The 20571-nt window shown below is 31.6% G+C and overlaps 3 protein-coding genes across 3 annotated transcripts; 2 read left to right on the forward strand and 1 right to left on the reverse strand.

Moving 5' to 3' along the window:
* Positions 1-1646: 1646 nt before the first annotated feature.
* LOC116773863 (venom protease-like) lies at positions 1647-5751 on the forward strand. Its single transcript, XM_032666399.2, has 8 exons — positions 1647-1780; positions 2234-2334; positions 2863-2999; positions 3420-3550; positions 3950-4118; positions 4704-4948; positions 5054-5214; positions 5516-5751. Exons 1-8 carry the CDS (start codon positions 1723-1725, stop codon positions 5675-5677), a joined length of 1164 nt encoding a protein of 387 aa, XP_032522290.2. The 5' UTR covers positions 1647-1722; the 3' UTR covers positions 5678-5751.
* A 107-nt stretch (positions 5752-5858) lies between these two features.
* LOC116773862 (cysteine sulfinic acid decarboxylase) lies at positions 5859-12564 on the reverse strand. The gene is made up of 8 exons (XM_032666398.2): positions 12353-12564; positions 10254-10441; positions 9493-9715; positions 8853-9104; positions 8557-8621; positions 7934-8123; positions 7346-7579; positions 5859-6283 (listed from the first exon to the last, which is right to left on the reverse strand). Exons 1-8 carry the CDS (start codon positions 12458-12460, stop codon positions 6092-6094), a joined length of 1452 nt encoding a protein of 483 aa, XP_032522289.2. The 5' UTR covers positions 12461-12564; the 3' UTR covers positions 5859-6091.
* Positions 12565-14355: 1791 nt separating this feature from the next.
* Positions 14356-20544, forward strand: LOC116773946 (adenylate cyclase type 10-like). Its single transcript, XM_032666537.2, has 4 exons — positions 14356-14734; positions 14824-19525; positions 19613-19777; positions 20055-20544. The coding sequence occupies exons 1-4, from the start codon at positions 14439-14441 to the stop codon at positions 20241-20243; spliced, it is 5352 nt and encodes a 1783-aa protein (XP_032522428.2). The 5' UTR covers positions 14356-14438; the 3' UTR covers positions 20244-20544.
* The last annotated feature ends 27 nt before the right edge of the window (positions 20545-20571 follow it).

Consider the following 20571-nt stretch of genomic DNA (forward strand, 5'->3'; position numbering starts at 1 on the left):
ATTACTTTGACATACTAATAATATGACAAGATTAGTAAATTATTACAGCTTGTATTCTATTTATAGAAACTGGTTCGTCCTTAACATAACTTAGTTTATTTAAGACGGTTATTATAAACGGAACTTTTGTAATTATATAATGAAATACAGCATTCGAATAACGATTCCATCTAATGCTACATAAGATAGGTTTTATAGTGTATTAATAATGGATCGTATTAAAACGTTATGATAAATTGTTTCTAAGATTTTCACATAGCGTACATTCTAATTGTTTATTCTTGTGATGTCAGATATACCTGATATTATGTTTTATTAGATAATTCAAATACACGTATAAATAAAATTAATGTTGATTTCTTGTTTATTTAGGGAACGCAGTCGTCGTGCTTAGACACTTAGATTATCATCTGCTCTAATAACAGTTAAATTTTGATGCAATAAAATTAAGTAATTTATGTATTCGATTATAATAATTTTAAGTCTCGTTATATGTGTCTATATATCAATTTATATGTGTTTAATGTATATCATTTCAACATATCTATAAACATACATACATATACATACATATATACATTAGCATTAGCTTAGCATTTCAAAAATAGTAACATAATAATATATGTATGCTTGATGTTGCACGCCTACTCATGCACTTTCTCGTATATCTTGAGCTGGCTGGTAGAGAATGCTGCATTAGCGTTGAGTCCACCCTTTATGCATAACATAATTTTTTATGTGCAATCAATTAAATATGATAATAAATTTTTACTCGTACTGACAGACTCGTAAGTATTTAAACGGTTTCGAGGCCGGAACAAATATTCTCACGTTTGAATATGCAAAATATTACTTTATTAATTGATGTTTCAATAAAAATGGGTAAATTATACGCCAGTTGTTCTCGTGTTTGTAAGTGCATGCATTTATGTATGGTATTGATCTAACAGGACGATATTTAATACGTGAATTTCCTTTTGATAGCTGTGTCATTAAGTTTTAATGTTTAGTAACTGTTGAATAAAATTTTCTGCCAATCGTTTATGCGTTGTTTATAATACATTTGATTAATTTTATTTATTTCTTTATTACCGCCCTCGTATAGAATAAATTGCTTGTTATAAAGAAAAATATTTAATTCGTTTCTTAAAATATATATTTTTTGAGTCTTTGTTAGATTCAAACATATTTAGTATATAAGTTATTTAATAAAAACAATACATGTTGTTAATTGGTTTAAATGTATATTTCTTATAGGAATTGAAAATGAAAACTTCTCTGTCGTGATTCGATTTTGCAACTATTCTGAGAAGGGGTACAAAAGCTGAAATTTATATTTTTCACGATCATAATAGATATGCCGAGAAAAATTGTAGTAGGTAAATTCTAGTCTAGTAAATTGGTAAAATAATTTAAATCATATACAGTTCACAATATGCCATACTAACTATATATTGTATCAGCGTTTGGTATTAAGGTATGTTTGTATGAAAATTATAAAACAGATAACAGAATATCATTATACTATACTATATGTTAGTGCTATTAACAATTATCACAAAAAAATTTTAGAAGAATCTGTGACTTTTTCGTGGTCGTTCCGTCCACTATCAAACCAGCATCCTGTGGATTATTCGCTGTTACAGATATCGAGCTTATCAACATCCTATGTGCTAAATTTAATTACAATTAGAAAAACGATTTAGTCTCGAATTGAACGCCATGTTGTGTCTACTTATTTTGACGTTCCTTGTGACATTTTCCAATGGTCTTCTAACCTGTAAGCTATAATTTTTTTTTTATTACGTAACGCTAAAACCAAATCAAAGACATTATTACTGGCCACAAACAATGTTTGTATTTAAAATGTCATTAAATATATTAAAAATGTTCTCGATCATCAATACAATTTTAATATATTATTATATTTACATACAAAAATTATTATCCGTACTATACATATGACTAAAGCTAGCGCGTAAATTAATGATGTTTTATTGTAGAATCTTAATGATTTCATAAAAAGAATAATAACAATTAAATGTAGGACATAAAAATATGACCTAAAATTATTACATATAATAAAATATTCCAGCTTTATTCAATTCCAGATATAACAAAAAAAATCTCGCCAGTAGCATCACTGGAAGGTTTTTTTTATTAATGGATATGCAATAGTTTAAAAGAAATATTTACTCATTACGAACTCGCGTTAATGATAAAGACTTTTTAGCGGAGCTGACTGAGCCAGAATGGTTGGACGTAGTTTCTGCTGGTGGAATGCATATAGGCCATGGTCGTACTAAGAGATTCGTAGAGCTTAACGAAAATCAGGTAAGCACAAACTCAGCTCTATGATACATTATCTTCAACCCTATTATATAATTTATGTACAAAAATATAACATTAGTACTTAGCTTAGCTTAGCTTAAAATTTTTCCAATAAAAATGTCATTCAGACAGTTTCAGAAGTTCCATTTTAAGTAACTAAAAGACATGTAATTGAAGTAATTTTAAACTTTATTTATTAGATCACAAACTTTTGTGATCATAAACAGAAACATACATTTTATTTATATGTAGAAGTAAAAGCCATAACAAACTGCTGCGATGCATCAACTAAATTTAACCAATTAGATACAATCAGTTCTACCACGACTTTATCACGCTTGAATGTGCAGACGACATTTGTTTGAATAATTGACGCATTCGAATTGGAGAGAGTTTAACAAATTCAATTATGTGCGAGACGAAGCTTCGCGATGGCGCCTGCGAGTCGCGCCCACGTTTTGTGCCCATCCGCAATGATACTCGAGCGAAGTATCATTTGAGATACTTATATCACAATGGTTTATTTTGTAGCCAAACATACCGCATCAGGCATGCCTACTACCGAGTGGCAGAGCGGGACATTGTCGCCATTTACATTACTGTATCCAAGAAGACTTTAAGAGGGACTTCATGAAATTCATGGACTATCTTTGTATTATACAGCATTCGTGAGTATTTTAATTAGAATTCCGTGTTTTTGGGAAGAATTATTAGAAATTAAATACATTAGTATAACAGTTAAATTTGTAACTGAACAAGTAAATAAGATAACCTACATTTTGCTAAAGATATGTGGACAACTAAACAGATTTAACACCCACAGACAGATAACGAGAGAAAGTAAGCCTCACATTGATATATCACAGAAAATTTATAATATATTTTGAATGAATCATTTTATAGGACAAGACATCTTCCTCGGCATATTATTAGTAATATGTAATACAATGAAGTCATGAATGGAGGATATGAAAATCGACCAATTTTTATGTACATTTTATTTTAATTTTATTTGTGATTCTGCCTATGAGTCATGTCTTTTGAAATTATGAAATATGAAGTTATAAATTTATATAATTATCGCATAGATCTATCGGTGTGTGTTGTCCTGATGATCGTACCCCGGATGCTATAGACGCGGTCGCCGGAGACTTACCAGCCACGGCACCTAGAGACGAAAACGAAGTCACTCTGAAGATAGATCGCGCTGAGAATAGAGGTGTGTAATGTTTATATTAAAACATTCTATAAGACACGTTGTTTTATTTAGTCGACCTAAATCAGTTCTCAGCGTAATGAATGCAAATAAAACATTAATTAATAATGATTAAATGTAGTCTGAAACGCTCATTAACAACCAGTATTGTCTTAACTAGTCAAATTTTAGTACACAATTTGATAAGTGCATCCTTTTTTTAATAACATCAACAACACGCTGATATTCAGTTAATTAAGGCGATTGTATTAGAGAAAATGGAATAAATGATTAAAAAACTTATTCTGAATTCAAAATCGAGAGACTAAAATTGATTGTTCAAAACAGAGACTTAAACACTCCAGTCTAAGTATATCAATTTTCCATTGGGAGACATTTTCCAAAATACGTAGAGTATTTCAGGCTGTGGGTTGAGCACTCGCGCGCAGGCCCGAGTGACTGGAGCCAGTCCGGCCAATCCACGGGAATGGCCCTGGATGGCTTCCGTGACTCCCGAGGGAAGGGACCAGTGGTGCGGAGGTTCACTCATAACCGATCGACATGTACTCAGTGCGGCGCATTGCACTTATGGGTACATATCCTGAAGCTAAAGATAGTCAATCAGTATCAGAAACTATGGTTTTTTTTTATTTGACGTTGATATATCTCTCTTTATTAACTTTTTCATTTTGTATTGTTTATAACATTTAGTCCTATCAGTTTTGGACAGCCAGTAGATTTTATTTCTTCCAAATTTAACAGGTCCTGTCAGAATCTTTCATTCATAAAGACACAAAAAAAATATTAACAGAATGTTCTGTCCAACATGCAAAAAATACCGCGTTATTAAAAATTATTGGTTTACATTTTGATTTCAATCCGAATGTAAATATTTTTTTTATAACAGTGTTCATGGCACGATGATACGACAGTCTACAATAAGGGTCTTAACAGAAAATATGTGTTTTTTTTTAATACTATGGCTGCATTCGCATTGGAATTGTGGAATATGGTTTTATTTAAATACATACACAATCGCTAAACTCTGACACATTAACAAGTATTTCAATCGTTCCTCCTAACACATAATATTCTAAAAATTTAGATATACATTTATAATTAAATTCAAATATCCTAAATTATTTTAGAGAAATATAAAATATTTATAAAAATGCAGGTACGAACCCAGCGAATTGTTCGTCCGGCTCGGAGAATACGACTTTAAGAGAACCAACGATTCCCGTTCATATAACTTTAGGGTGATCGAGAAGAGGGAACATGAAATGTTCGACAGCGCTACCTACCATCACGACGTTGTCATACTTAAATTACACAGAGCAGCGGTGTTCAATACATATGTGTGGCCAATATGTCTCCCTCCCCGGGGATTGGAGTTGGACAACGAAATCGCTACAGTGATCGGTAAATACGTAAAAAAAAAAGAAATACTACCAATACTGAATCTCTGACTGGGATGACATAGACAAAATATAATCCTAATTATAATTTAGTAACTCTGTTTACAAGGTTGGGGCACTCAATGGTACGGGGGTCCAGCGAGTCACGTCCTCATGGAAGTTTCTGTACCTATATGGACGAGAGAGAAATGCACCCCAGCGTTTAGTGATTCAGTCTTCAACGAAACGTTATGTGCCGGCGGTCCGAATGGAGGGAAGGATGCTTGTCAGGTAACAAGTCAACATTTATAAAGAAATTAAATAAAACCATACATTAACAATAACCTATTAGATTCGTTATATAAAGACCGTGACCATTTTATTTCGAGTTTTCTAGCCATAATTCTAAACGTTATTAAAAATAATAATATTTTATCAATATATGTGCGTATGTTATCAATATACTTGCTATTAATTCTTCATTCATTTGTCAACAATATTTTTTGGGCTTGTATCACTCCATAAGTATCTAACAAAATCTACAATATCTTCGATATTTCGTCTGCTTTAATTTTTAAATGCCTTCGTTCAGGGTGACAGCGGTGGTCCTCTGATGTACCAGATGTCTAGTGGTCGTTGGACAGTGGTAGGGGTGGTGTCGTGGGGTTTACGCTGCGGCGAGGCCGAGCACCCTGGTCTATATGCCCGCGTCGATAGATACCTCGAGTGGATACTAAGGAATTCTATCTTCTAGTTACACCAATGTTTCTAACGTTGCATATGAATGTATTAATTGCCCCAATTAAAATTCAAAATTGTTATTGTCTATGCATTCATTTATGATAATAGAGATCGGACAATCCCAGCTTACATCCGAGATCATACTCTGATAAATTTAATTATCAAATTTCCGAACGTAGAAATAAAACAATTCATGCATTATGTCACAAAGTATTAATTGTAATTGAAGCTGCATTTTTTACATTTATATTTATCATTTAAAAAGCATCGCATTCACGAATATTCTACACTAACCATTCCAGTAAGCAAACAAATCGTACAGCGTTACATTTAAACCGAGTTACATATTCGAAATACACAGGAAGTGTTAAAGGGACAATTAATTGTACTCCCGGAGGTCACAAATCATTAACTCCTCTATGGTCAGTTAGACCATGTCCGTGTTTACCATTTCCCCACATTCCTCTATAGATTTTAATATCTCCAGGACGTGATTTTCTTCAACAACAGGGTGGAAGGTGAACGCTAGTCGGAAAAAATTCTTGTGATGACGTAAAGGGGTGTAAGCTATCATTAACCGAGAACTTAAGGTCAACAGCTCTTTCAGTTTCGGTGTAATCTGAAATAGATATCAATATTTTACTAAAATCATTTCAACAAATAAAATAATTTTCATACTACTTTAATGTACATATTCTGAACAATAATACATGCCTATTTTATTATCATTATAGTAAAGAGTTTATTATCGTCCTACACATATCAATTAGCAGTTTCCCGGAAGCACGAATTCACCTACTCTTCATAGTCGCTCGTTAGTTGGGTCAGGATAAATTAAAATTAAAATAGGACCTCGGAAATTAAAATGATACACTGGTCATTAATAAGACACGGCTTTGTAAAAATCAAAGCACCAGTTAGTAATGAGCCAGTGGAACTGCACCCGTATCGCAACTGCAATCCGGTGAAGTACCTCGAAATCGAAAGATAATTAAAATAGTAAACTTTCTAATGTAATTTTTTGTATAACGTAAAAGTAATAAGAAAAATTACACTACATTATCACATGTTCTGACATTTTAAGTTATATGGCGTTGACCAGCTTCGACTGTTTGCTGAATACTTTTATCAAACTAGCCATCACCACGAATATTGAGTGTTTAGTCTTTTTACATGTGATTCCAATCATGCTCATCGGATTTTGTGATTTTTCGTTGCTACGTAATGAAAGATTACATATGATACCTCGAAAAGAGAAATTTTAAAGAGAGATGGGACTCCCAGGATCAAAATAAACCACAGAAATATATATAATGATCCAGCTCTTTTGGCTTATCTAGCGTAAAGTACACGTTATGGAAACAATGTGGAGTTCAGGTCGTATAATATCATTTTCAACCCATTTTTTATTCTTAATATTGATAAGAGTCACAAGGATACATCAAATTAAAAAAAAACAGCTTCTTCGAACTCCCGTCGATCCGAATGTTGTGATAATCAAACAAATTTCTATTTAACACTACTTCATGTGTTATTATAAGCTGTGTATAACCGTTAAGTAATATTTCAAGAAAGATAATAAATTCACCTTTAACCGCATACACAAAAATATAATTGTTAGAACGTTAGATTAAACAAAGAATTAATCACATAACTTTCCATAGGATTGTCAATTTCTTACCTTATGAATGAGTGCCCACCACTCATCATTTTCCTCCCGTTTTCTCATAAAAACTGGAATGTACCAGAAACAAATGTTAGGACATTGCAAGGTATCCGAAACTAGTTTGAAACCTTCTCTTTCAGCAATAGATCGCAAACAGAACTCTGATATCCTCATAACATGATCCATCAGCTTACAGAGCCCGATATCTCCTCGCGCCTTCCACATCATCCACAATTTAAAAGAATCTATCTGAAAACAAGAAGACTGAATTAAATTTTGTAAATTTGTAACATAGAAACTAATAGTAAGGTTGACAAGCATTCGAAAATAAACTGTAAACTATCAAAGATAAGTGTGGTTAATGTGATATTGATATAAATGAATCTGAAACAAATAAAAAACTTTAATTTTACCTACAATCAATTCCTATTGACAAAACATAATTGAAAATCAATAGTCGCGAAAGTCTTAGAACTCAAAACCTAATCGACTTAAGTGAATTAGAAGTGAACCTGTCATTAAAAAAAATTTAAATAAGAAAAATATATTAGTGATTAACGATTAATTTTTTTTTTTTTTTGGCTAAATAAGATTTCTTGTCACCTTTCTCCCGCACTGGACACTTTTATCCCCTGTGTCATATCGAACGTCATAAAACTTGTCTTGCTGGAACAGGTACTGTGCTGCAGCAGCGTTGGCTTCGTGCAGCAAACCCTTTTCTTTCAGCAGAAATATCGAACATTGTAACGGAGCGCCGATCATCTTATGTGGATTCCAGGAAATGGAATCTGCACTGTAATTACATTTTACTATGAAATACCACATATTTAAGCCTTCATTTATTAAGGGTTTTATTTTATTTGATAAGCTCAGCAACTTACCATCAAAAGTATCCAAATAAAGGATATTTATCTATTTATTTATGGGAAAACATACAGCTTATATTACAATAAATAATTTCGGTAGGGTAAAAACAATTTGCCAGAACAGTTTTCGCAGTTGTTTTGACATGGAGTGTATTAAACTTTACATTAGATATAATACTAATAAAAATAAAAAGCTTCAAATATAACAAGAACATTAATAGCAAGGAGTATCAAACGTTATATTTACTACAATAATCATTTATAAAGGTAACAAAACAAAAATAAAAACAATTAATTTATATATACAATAATAATGATGAAAAGAAATACATCTGACATCTATCTGTATTTTCAACTTACAATTGAATTCCTTGCAATCTATTTCTTAATGTGGCAGAAAGCATCAAGCCTCCACCCCAACAGGCCTGCAAAAAAATATTTACATAAGTACCTTTTAAAAGAAAATAAACTATTCTTAACTAGTTATGACACAAAGCTTCGTCCTCGACACCGCGATTTCTTTGAAGAAAAATTCTATCGGGATCCGATCATTTGATTCTCATCCAAAACGTTTCTTTGGTTGAGGAAATTTAAATAAAATACACACCAACAAACTTGAGCACTTATAACATTGGTAGGACAACACATAAACTTACGTCAACATGCATCCAAATATCGTATTTTTTACAAACAGACGCAATTGCTTCCAAGTCGTCAATGGCTCCAAGAACCGTTGTACCCGCAGTAGCGTTTACGAACACAGGATATTTTCCTAGACCCAATTGACGTTCTATCGCTTTATTTAGTTCGTTTACGATCATCTGACCAGAACTATTAGTTTTAATAGATATAACACTTTCTGTGCCAAAACCAAGCCAATGAGCGGCCTTTATAATGGAATAGTGACTCTGAAATAGTTAAAGATTTCAATAAATAAAATGACGAGTACATTTTCAATCCTAGGGTTTATTTACTCATTTATTTATTTAAATATTGACAAAAAAACCGTATACATCCTTTCATATATTCATAGATTAATGGGTTAATAATAGTAGTAATTTAATGAAGTAAGAAAATTTTAATAAAAAAAAATTTTGTTAAATTTATATTTTCGGTTTATTACTCGTTTTTAATTTTATTTTAAAGCAACAAACTTCCTACTTTTCTGTAACTTTGCAGCAACCGTGATCACGGGCACATGAGATGAAAATGACATTTCGACAAAATATTAGTTTCATTTATCTTAGATCTAAAAAAAATATTGTAGTTATGATAATTTAATTTACATTATCTTACATCTTCGGAAGTGAATATGGTCATTTCTGGCAGTTTTTGCATGCCCTTGCTCTTGACTTCAGGGAATTTTTTAAATCTCGCAGCTACTAATGCATACAACATGGACACGCTCCCTCCTGGACTGAAGATACCATCCCCTCCAGGAATACCAAACAATTTTAATATATGCTCTATCATTTTGAGTTCTATCAATGTAAATACTGGGGCGACTTCAAATGTGTACCTGTTTATTGCAAAGTTTTCTTTTAATATTAAATATGATTTAAAATAAAATTCAAAACAATCGAGACATGTATATACTAGTATGTACAAGTGTATGGAATGGTGTAAGGATTTTTTTTAAAAACTATGTATTTACATTTATGTACATACGTAAACATTTTTTGAATACGTTAATATTTTTATAGTATATATTGTTTTTTTAAACGCTTATGGTTACTTTGATGGTAACACGTAATTAATATTGATTTGTCGGTCTTAATTTTATTAAAAATATATTAAAAGTATTCAACTAACAAGGACAACGTTATAAATATACCAAAATACTAAAAAAGAGAAGTTATTATGAACCTTGCAATAGTACTAAAGCCTTAATTAATCAATATAATTATTTTAACATGCTGTATATCATATTATTTACTAAATTCATTGTCAATTTAGTTTTTAATATAAAAAGTCGTCAACATACTTAAATTCTTGCGTCTATAAACATTTTATTTTACTTTGTGTTATATTATACGTTGAACTAATATGTAACTAACTGGCTGGTGTTGAAAGCCTCGGCTATCCACGTCCCGGCCAGTCCATAGGGATCCATGGGACCATACAACTGGTTCCTAAAGGTCACTTTGTTTGTTTTAACACTGTACTGCAGAATTTTTCTAACGGAGTTTTCCAGCTCTTTGTCATCCACGTTTATAGATATGTCGAGGTCATTGCTGAGTATTTCCTGTAAACGGTTTATAGCTATTTATTTTTATAGACTTAAAGATATTATTGTCAATATAAAAATTTATTTTGTTTAAGCTTTTGCTTTGTTTGTTTAATTTTGTTCGCGGTAATTTTAACCGAAAGACAAGCGGTCGGAAACATCAATTTTCAGTCTCTTCTTACAGAGATTTAGATTATATAATCATAGGTAGTTATTGATATAGAGAGCTCAACATATAGTTGGCAGCCTTGACAGAATCTTTTTAATTAAAGCTTGTAGGAAGTCAACAAGACTTATAATTTATAATATATTAAGTGATAAAATAAGGAACTTAAGTGACCCACGATAATTGTGGTCAATTAATTATTCATTATGCAGATTTGCGATTCCACTAACGTAGTGTAAACAAGTGATAGTCATAGACCTCAAAGAAGTGTTTTTTTTTATTCATATATATTTTTATATAAATCAATAAAAATGTACGTACACTAGTAAAACCATTGAAAGAAAAGCTTCGAAACTACATAGAAAAGAGTATAAAAACTATAAATACAGAAGCATATAAAGAAACTGGTCTTTCCAAGATCAGTAAAGAAGAAATGAATTCTTATAAGGCTAGTTCCACACTAGGTATTAATTTGGCGAAGACTGATAAAAAATTTATGATGATTCCTCCAACTCCCAAACAGCCTGAACGCGCATTTTTCTTCATATTTGTGCAACAATTTAAGAAGTATGCTTTCGGATATGACGTTAGATGCGTTTTTAATTCTTAGAATTTAGTTTCCTGACTTACATAAGTAATTAATAGCTTCTGGTATATCTAATCTAATATATGATTCCTATAAACATTGATCTCTTTATCATATAGTCTTTTTAATGTATAATGCCGTTGCTTTGTTTAGATAAACAAATCTTAGGAATTTGATAATTATTACTTAATTTATTGTAAAATAAAATCAACATAATAGTCAATATTTTTTTTTATTAGACATAATTATAATTTCGTTTTATTTTTGAAGATTTAAGCAAAGTTTTTAAATAAAAAGTTGATTTTGATATGTTTTACTTTATTTTTGTTACCACTTTCTATTGCCAATACAATCCCGGGATACTATCCCAAGATTAACTGTTGATAATCCCAAAATCCCGGGATTAGACAAATAAACCGTGATTGAATCCTCTATTTATACTACTAACTATTATTTTTATATTTATCTACTACTTAATCAACAAAATATTTTTGATTGTAATAATAACAGAAAATGTTTAGACACTCAAAGTAGAATTCATAATGTTATGAACAACCGTTTCAAAAAGTAGTTATTTCTTAACTTCAACGTTTGAATCTAACGAGATTATGCACGACAAAATTCCCTTAATTATTTTTAGGCATTTTCAAGGTACTCTTAAAATTAATTTAAATTAAATTTTATATAAGAAATAACACTTTGGTTTTATTCAATATTAAAGCCTTGAATCAAGAAAGTAGGATCTTTTGCGAGGTCTAAAGTCTCCCAGTCCTCGTCAAGTACGAGTTGGGATATTATTGTACCTAAATTGTACATCTTTAAAATTAATTAAAAGTAGTCAGCAGTTTAAAAACAATCTTATTTAAATGCCTTAGAATGAAAAAAAATATTTAACAATCTAATAATAAGATAATATAATTTAAATTATACAAAAGCTTGTCGCGAAAAACAATAGTTAAAATCAATCACGACAAATTATTTTATTTAGTCGTTTACTCAGAGGGAATATAAAATCAGTGAATTACCACATGTAATACTCTTTGCGTTTAATACGATCTAAAAAAAATATATATGTTAAGCTCATAAAAATTAACACAATGGCAAAATTTTACATAAATATCTTCTTATTATGAATAAATCTTAATAAATAAGATATGTAAAAATTGCGCATACTTACTTCTAACTCCTTTGGATGCTTAAACTGAATGAGAGGAACTTCGTCAGCGGTTTCATCCTTCAAAATATTAAAAACTCTGTCCAGAAATGAATGACCCTTAGTATCCATCACACATACAAAAATTCATGTGCTTTCGTTTAAAATGCATGTGTTGTATTGACGGAGGAGCGCGAGCAACTGTCACGGAACGTGGTTGGCCCATAACAGTTCATTAATACCATTAACGCGTACCGTAAATATTTATAGTCATTATTCACATCACTTTAAAAAACCAGATATACCGATGTTGCAGTCTGATCTGTGGTCGTAACCTTATTTGTGTATTCACGGTTTACTGAATTATTTCTTTCATACCCTACTTAGGTATCAGTGGTAGAACTAACAGTGAAGCAATCATGAAGAGATAAATATAATATGTATAACAATGTTTTTTAGTAAAACTAATTTTATTGTTATTAGATACTTAAAAAAAATATAATTTTTAAATGTATGTGTCTCCATATTACCCTGGTGTATGGAGACGTTTTTTGTATTTAATATTCGGTTTATTAGAAATCTATTCCACTTCTCGAATGAAAGGAATATTTAAATGATTAGATTAGTATCTTTGTTTCTATGTCCATACATACATCAATAGGATTCAATGTCATCTATAAAAGATAAACAGGTTAAACAATACGACAGGTTATATGTATTTACTTTAAAATATCTCCCATTGCTGACATCAAAACGACCTTCAGTTGTAATCATAATATTGGAATAAGAGACATTTTATTCAACGAAATTATGACTTTGAATGAAATCAAGACTGCACTTTCAAAATCTTTTGTTTCTTCCTGAATATACTAATATCATAAATATCAGAATTGAAATATAACAAGGAAGATCGAAAAACATCAGACGATAAATAGCATATTATTATATAATCTCCATCATTAGTAAGAAAGACAACACAAGAAATATTCTTCCTAAATTGGTAGTCAACTCTATATATATGATAAACAACTGAGATAAAAATATTATAATACATTTTGTATGTACTGGCTATTGTTAAACAAATCGTCTAGTCTCGAATATTTAATTTAACATATGATTTGATATTATCATAATATTTAGATTTAAAATAAAAGTACATTTTCATAGCTTGAACAGTTTCTCCTATATTACTTTAAACAATTTAAGCATTTCGGTTTATTCGTAGAAGCTTCGCATTGTTATTTTTTTTAATTTAATATATGGCTTCTTTCAAAATGGAACTATTTAATGTTTTGCCAATGTTAAGGTTTTCGTTTATCGATCGAATTATAATATTATTTTGAGTAATTTAAGGAGAAAACACGAAGGAGTATGTCTAATGGGATAATGAATAACTTCCAATAGCAAATTAAAATTTTGTAACTGCTGATTTGGGAGCCTTCATTTAAAGGATTAGCAAAAACATATTCTTGACACTTTATGGACATAAAATTATTTTCCTTTGATGTTCTCGCTATGTGACAATGCTATTTAAATATAATATAATTATATGTCTATATGTGTCTATTATATCAATTTAATAGTTTTTTTGAAACCTACTATCCCTATAAGACACTCTGACCTTGAAATAAAATTTAAATTAAAATAAGGAATCCATCCACACCAAACCTCTCATCCTATCCTGAAATTAAAACTACAACACAGGTTAGAAGTTTTTTATTTTACAATAGAATTGCTTTCCTTCCAACAAACAATATTTGTTTTTGTATTTCTTTATATTGATGGAATTTAATTACAGGGATGCGTTAAAAACTCTTTCATTCGACCAATCTTTAAAGTGGAATACATCGATATTAAATTTACAACCGCATGCAAAACTTTAGATCAATAAATGAAGGAACTAAAAAAAATTACATGTCAAAAAAGTATATCACTCCTTAGAAAAATGTTTTGATGTAATTGAAACTTGACAAATAAAAAATTTGACATGTTTATATTATTCCTGAATTGGATGGTTTTGTTTTAGCCTTATAGATTAAGTAATCATTTAAGTTTAAAGTGACAATAAAATATTTAGAATTCAAGCAAAATTCTTGTTTAACAGAAAAAAATGAATTTCCGAAGAGTCAGAGCTAGGTCTCGTAAAAATTCTATGAATATTATGGTAAGCGCCGAAAAATGGCGGACTTATGGTCGAAAAATGTCACGACGTGATAGTGACCAGTTCACAGACGATCAAGAAGATGGTCTGCCAGAAACAGGACTTGAAGACTGGGTTGAAGAATTTTTCATACAAAAATCTTTGGGATCTGAGCAATGCGACCAAGATGTTGAAGTGAAATTAACCAAAAAACAAACACTAATTTTATCTACTCTAGTACCAGATGAAATACTTCTTATGGAAAAGTAATTTAATTACTTTAGCATATGTCATGTTAGTAGTAAGTATACATAATTGGTATTAAATTTACTAACGTAATTCAATTGTGTTATAGCTTCAGTTCAGCGAATCCTAAACGTTTTGTCGGAGTTCTTATGATGGCTGATGTGTCCGGATATACGGCTTTGTCCGAGAAATATAATAATAGCGGAAAAGGTGGTACATACAGATTAACTGTGACATTGAACACCTACCTAGGTTCTCTTTGCGAAATTATTTACAGCCACGGAGGAGATATTATCAAATTCGCTGGTGATGCGTTTTTAGCGCTTTGGAAAACCGACAAACGAACTTTTTTATGTCATACAATTCATACAGCAATAGCATGTGCCCTAATAATCCAACATTCATATGGATCATACGAAACTGATGTCAAAGTAAATCTTAAAGTTAAGCTAGCCATATCAGCAGGAAACCTTATATTTTCTCCAATCGGCTCTGGAATCGACATGAATTATATAATAATTGGTTTGCCTGTTATTGAAGCAAAAATTGCAGAAAGTCTTTGCTCTTCTGGAGAAGTTAAAGTTACACCGACGGCATGGGGTCATTGTTATTCCCGTAACTATGATCACGTGATTTCGGATGACGGTCATGTATCTATAAAAGCAATACTATACGATCCACGCGAAAAAGACGTCAGCAAACCCTTCGTAGGCTTTGCCGCTATGATTCGTCAAGTCAGTAACAAGCCATTTGTTACGTTAGAAAATCTTCCTGATTTCGCCTCAGATGCAACGCAGCTTGATTCAAGCATGACGAAAGAGAGCGAAATATTAAGTCTTCGCAATACAATTCTACTAGCTGAAGAGAAAAACATCGGCGCAGAGATCAGGAAGTTTATGATAAGGCCTGTCCTTACTCAAATCGATGCACATCAACCTTTGGAATATCTAACAGAAATGAGACAAGTGTCTGTTTTGTTTGTTACACTTAAACCTAAAGATTGTCCATCTTCTCAGCTCATAACTTTGGTAGATAATTCTTACAAGATAACTTGTGAAATTGTATGTAAATCTATGGGATGTGTCAACAAAATTATTTTATTTGACAAAGATATTATGATTTTAGTCATTTTCGGATTAAGGGGATTTAAACATGAATCCGAAGCTCAAGCGGCACTTAAATGTGCCTACAGTATTAAAAAATCATTGTCAGCACTTGATGGCGTACTTGAAGTTTCAGTCGGTGTTACAACTGGGCAGGTCTATTGTGGAGTAGTGGGTCATCCACTAAGAAGAGAATTCACAGTTATAGGAGCTATCGTAAATAAGGCCGCAAGATTTATGTGCAGTTTTAGAAATAAAATTACTTGTGATGAAGCGACTTTTATTAAAAGCAAAATGTTTACAGATGCTTTTACTTTACAACCACCAACACAACTCAAAGGAATTAACAAACCGGGTAGAATATATGAATATACAGAAGAAATCAGAGTAAAAGAGCTATATAACATTCCTTTAATATCCCCATTATTGAACCGCAGCGACGAAATGGAATATTTTGAAAGTTGGCTCGATGACTATCAATTAAAATTTAGAGATTTTGATGCTTTATTGCTTATCGGTGAACCGAGATTAGGAAAAACTAGACTGTTAGAATGGATGATCAGATTAACTAAGAATAAAGATTTCAAGGTATGTCATTTGAGTTTGACATCGATACATTCTGCCACTCCGTATTTAGCGTTAAGCCAAATCATCGATCAAATTATTGATTTTGAACCACCACATACGGGATTCGAAAAGGAAGAAAAAATTGTAGATTTATTAACCCATTACAGTGAAGATTTATGTTATTTGAATGATATTATTAAAGTTCGTTTTGCTTACTGCGAAGGTGTTTATAAGCAGAATGAAGCAACAAGAAATGAAAAGGCTAAAAACATTTTTAAGAAATTAATCATGGCTTTTCAAAAAGCATGCGTTATATTTTTAGATGATATACACAATTTAGATGAATCTTCTTGGGAGTTTTTGACAATAATGTTTGAATCTATGAATATTTTTACTATATTTACTGTTACACGGGGTAAATTCAGTTCTTTGCACAGCTGGCTCTACGAGGTATTTATTAAAAGTAATATAAGAAAAATAGTCTTAGGTTCTTTAGATTCTAACTGGATAGCACCGCTAGCTTGCCAAATACTTGATGTTGACGCAGTACCAAATGATTTGTGCAATTCACTCAAGGCTAAGTGCAATGGCAAGCCTGGTCTGGTTGAAAGTTTCATCGTCCACTTGTTTTCTAGTGGAGCTTTAGAGTTTAAAAAAATCTCTAAAGCCGATGTAATTACAGAGATTCATGAAGATTTACAATTTCCTGATCCAAAGTTAGTCCTACCAGTCGCATTGAATATTAAAGACCAACAAAATTTAGACAATTTAATGGAAGAAAATTCAACCGATGAAGTTTCTGTTTGTGTTGTTATTAAAAAAGAAGAGCTTAATACAGATATAAATATTCAAAATATTGATGCACTCATCATGATTCAGATAGATTCACTAACACCCTACCAACAACTTCTATTAAAAATAGCCTCCGTTATTGGCAATATCCTCTCAAGAGACCTCTTAGAAAATATTATGTATGAAAACGATCCATTAATAACTGCAAAGGCTGTTAAAAGACTATTTGCGATGCGAATACTGACCTGTGCTAACATTAAAAGCAATAGAAGTGCTCCTTCCAGCATTGCGTCATATTGTCATGGAAGTTTAAATTTGTCATGCGATTGTTGTTTTGAGTACGATTCTGAAAGTAATGATAATCTTCCAAAATATGCATTTTGCAAAGTAATGAAATTTAGGAATAAAAATTCTAGACAAACCTTTTACGACCTGCTACCTCTTAACCAAAAAAAAGAGTTCCATTCTAGGATCGTAAGTTACCTGCAGAATAACAAGCAAAAGTGTCCCGACTGTGGTGGAACCATTATGGTAGTACAATCAGCAATAAGCCTACAATCGCAAGTAACAAATTATGGATATAATAATAAATCACGGCTTTTAGCAGATGATGACTTAAGTGTTTCAAACGAGGAATGTGAACTTGATACTGTTGATATGATCCAAAGTGAAGTAAATAAAGAAACTATAAAAGTAAAAAAGTCGCAATCCGAAGCTCTGGAAGATAATAAGACAAAGCCTAATTTCATAAACTCAACAAGTTCTTCACGACTCAGTGAACTAAATAACACCAACGTTTCTCAATGTGCTCCGATATTAAAAAGAAAATTTCACATTGACGATGACATTGACATACGAAGGAGGTCCACTAAGAGGGTGACGATGTCTAACATACTCAGTAAAAATGTGAGCTCCGAAGAACTGAAGAATCCAACTATATTTGATATGTTTAGATCTGTTTTAGAAGTATACGAAACAAAAGACTGGCATGATCTCGGAATTATAGATAGTCAAGATGATGTGAGTACCGAGGCTAATGAAAAAACATTCCACATAAAAATAGAAAAAGGAGTATCTCAAATTAATTTTAAAAAATGTTCATGTGCTGATCTTCATATCACGATATATAAACAATTAATTCAACATACAAAAGAAGCTGAGCTCACAGATAAAATGGTAGAGTTTATTTTACAATATAGTTATTTAAACATACTGGCACATAGTTTCGAAATGGCAATACCTAAACTTGATGAAGCCGAAAATATTTGCCTAGATAAGAAAACCCCCCTTACAAGCTTTGAAAGAAAAAGATTTCTTGGCAGAACGTATTCTTTGAAGGCAGCTACATTTTTGTTGAGTGGCAGGTTCTTGGCGGCCAAAATAAATGCCGAAAAAGCATGTAAAATTTACAATATAAACCTAAAGAATATAACCAATTTATTTCATTTCCCAAATATTATATCTGCTGTTAAACTAAGAAGTGAAAAATATCGACGTCAGAATATTATAATGAAACAAGATTCGATATTTTTCTTGAATGTTGCTGCAATACTTTATTCCACATTAGAAGATCAAATTTGCGCCAGGGTAGCCGCACTTCGTTCTTTACATTTAATACAACGTGTTGACTGTAGCTTCATTGATTTATGCGACGCTTTGACCAACGCAATCCAAATTGAACTTGATCGTGGAAATCCAGAAGTAACAGCTAATATAGAAAAAATTGCAAGTATCTCCTTAAAAAAATTTAATCGACCAATTGAGGCTGGCGAACTATTTTCTTTGGGCAAACTATTTTTGATCATATTTCAAGCGCGTTCAGCACGCGGTCAAATCACGGCTGCTATAAGATCAGGATTTAGAGCTCTTGTCATAAGCCGTTTTCTCTTTGCAATTAAAATATCAGTTGACATTATACCAGACGTTTTCTACTTATTATTATCTAGATGTAGAATTCGAGAAGCAGTGGACGTCATAAAATTGCTTTTACAATTAGATGAAAATCAGACAACACTAGAATGTGAAACTTGGTACTACGCTCTTTGTATGGACATGATTTTAGATTGTGGTTTTCAACTGGAGTCACCTATTGAAATTAGTCGTTTCGCTGAATTCTCTATCTGTAAGGGAAAATCTGCTGGTGAAAGTCGCCGGCGTCTTATCGTTGGTGTATGGACATATTGGCTTCGGGCGAATTTTGAGAGACGCGCTAAACAGTTCGAGGATGAAGCATTGAATTGGTTGTCACAGACCGACGACGATTGTACATTGAGAACACTTATAAGCGCCTTGAGACTTGCTGAAGGGATGTTGGAGAGCTTAGCAAAGAAAGTGGATGATTTACGTAAGGTAACCAGTAACGAACAAAATTTCTATTTACAAAATCATGACATGTAAACTATATTAACATCAGGATATTATTATGAAAAAATGTAGGTTGTTGACTTAATGGAACTGCACTCGTTGGCTGATCATGAACTAAGTAGGCTGGAAAAAGATGCTCGACTCTTGCGAACAATTTATCCAAGATGGATGTTAATTAAAGCTTATTCCATGAATGTATCTGGACGACACAGTGCTGCAAACACGTTATTTAACCAAGTGAGTAAAATAAACCTTTAATTTATTTGATAGGTATGTATTGTGTCTTGAAAAGGTTTTGATTGTGTTACTTACAGACCATGTAAAATAATCTTTACTTAAATTTATCAGACCCAAACGAAGGGTTTACAGCTAGTTTACTTGAAACAACCTACACTATCCTATATGAACAAAAAATAATGTTACCACTACATATAAATATAACTTTACCGTACTTATGCCATATGTTTTACTACTGCTGACATTAAGGATTTCAACCTAAGTCTTTCACTTTTAGACGGTGATAGAGGCGCGTAAAATACACAATCATCTGGAAGAAGCTCTTACCCTAGCGGCAAACTCAAATTCCAAGCATTGGATACAATGTGCACTTACTGGACAATTTTTGCCGTGGTACGTCGGAGCGGAGACTGCTAAGAAATCATGGCACCAACTTCTTTATAAAACAACTACTCATCGTGAATAACAAGTACTTACCTATACTGTCTAAATAGATAAAATATATTCTGAAATTTACCTAACTTTGGAACTTACTCAGTTCTTGTGATTATAAATAAAACTAAAATATTATACCTACTATTATAATTTTTTCATGCATATGGTTATTATTGATAATTTAATCATGTAGATTAATAACGGAGTAGATAATCAAATTAAATATTATAATACGTATAGTCATTCTAAGTAATCTTGTTATCTATATTTTTTTTAATAATTTGTAACCTGAATAGATAAAATTAAATACGAAATAGTCAATAGATTTCTTTTTATTTGATTGCAAGGTTTTTGTTAAA

The sequence above is a fragment of the Danaus plexippus genome, chromosome 20, assembly GCF_018135715.1.
Source record: "Danaus plexippus chromosome 20, MEX_DaPlex, whole genome shotgun sequence".
NCBI classification, from domain to species: Eukaryota; Metazoa; Arthropoda; class Insecta; order Lepidoptera; family Nymphalidae; genus Danaus; species Danaus plexippus.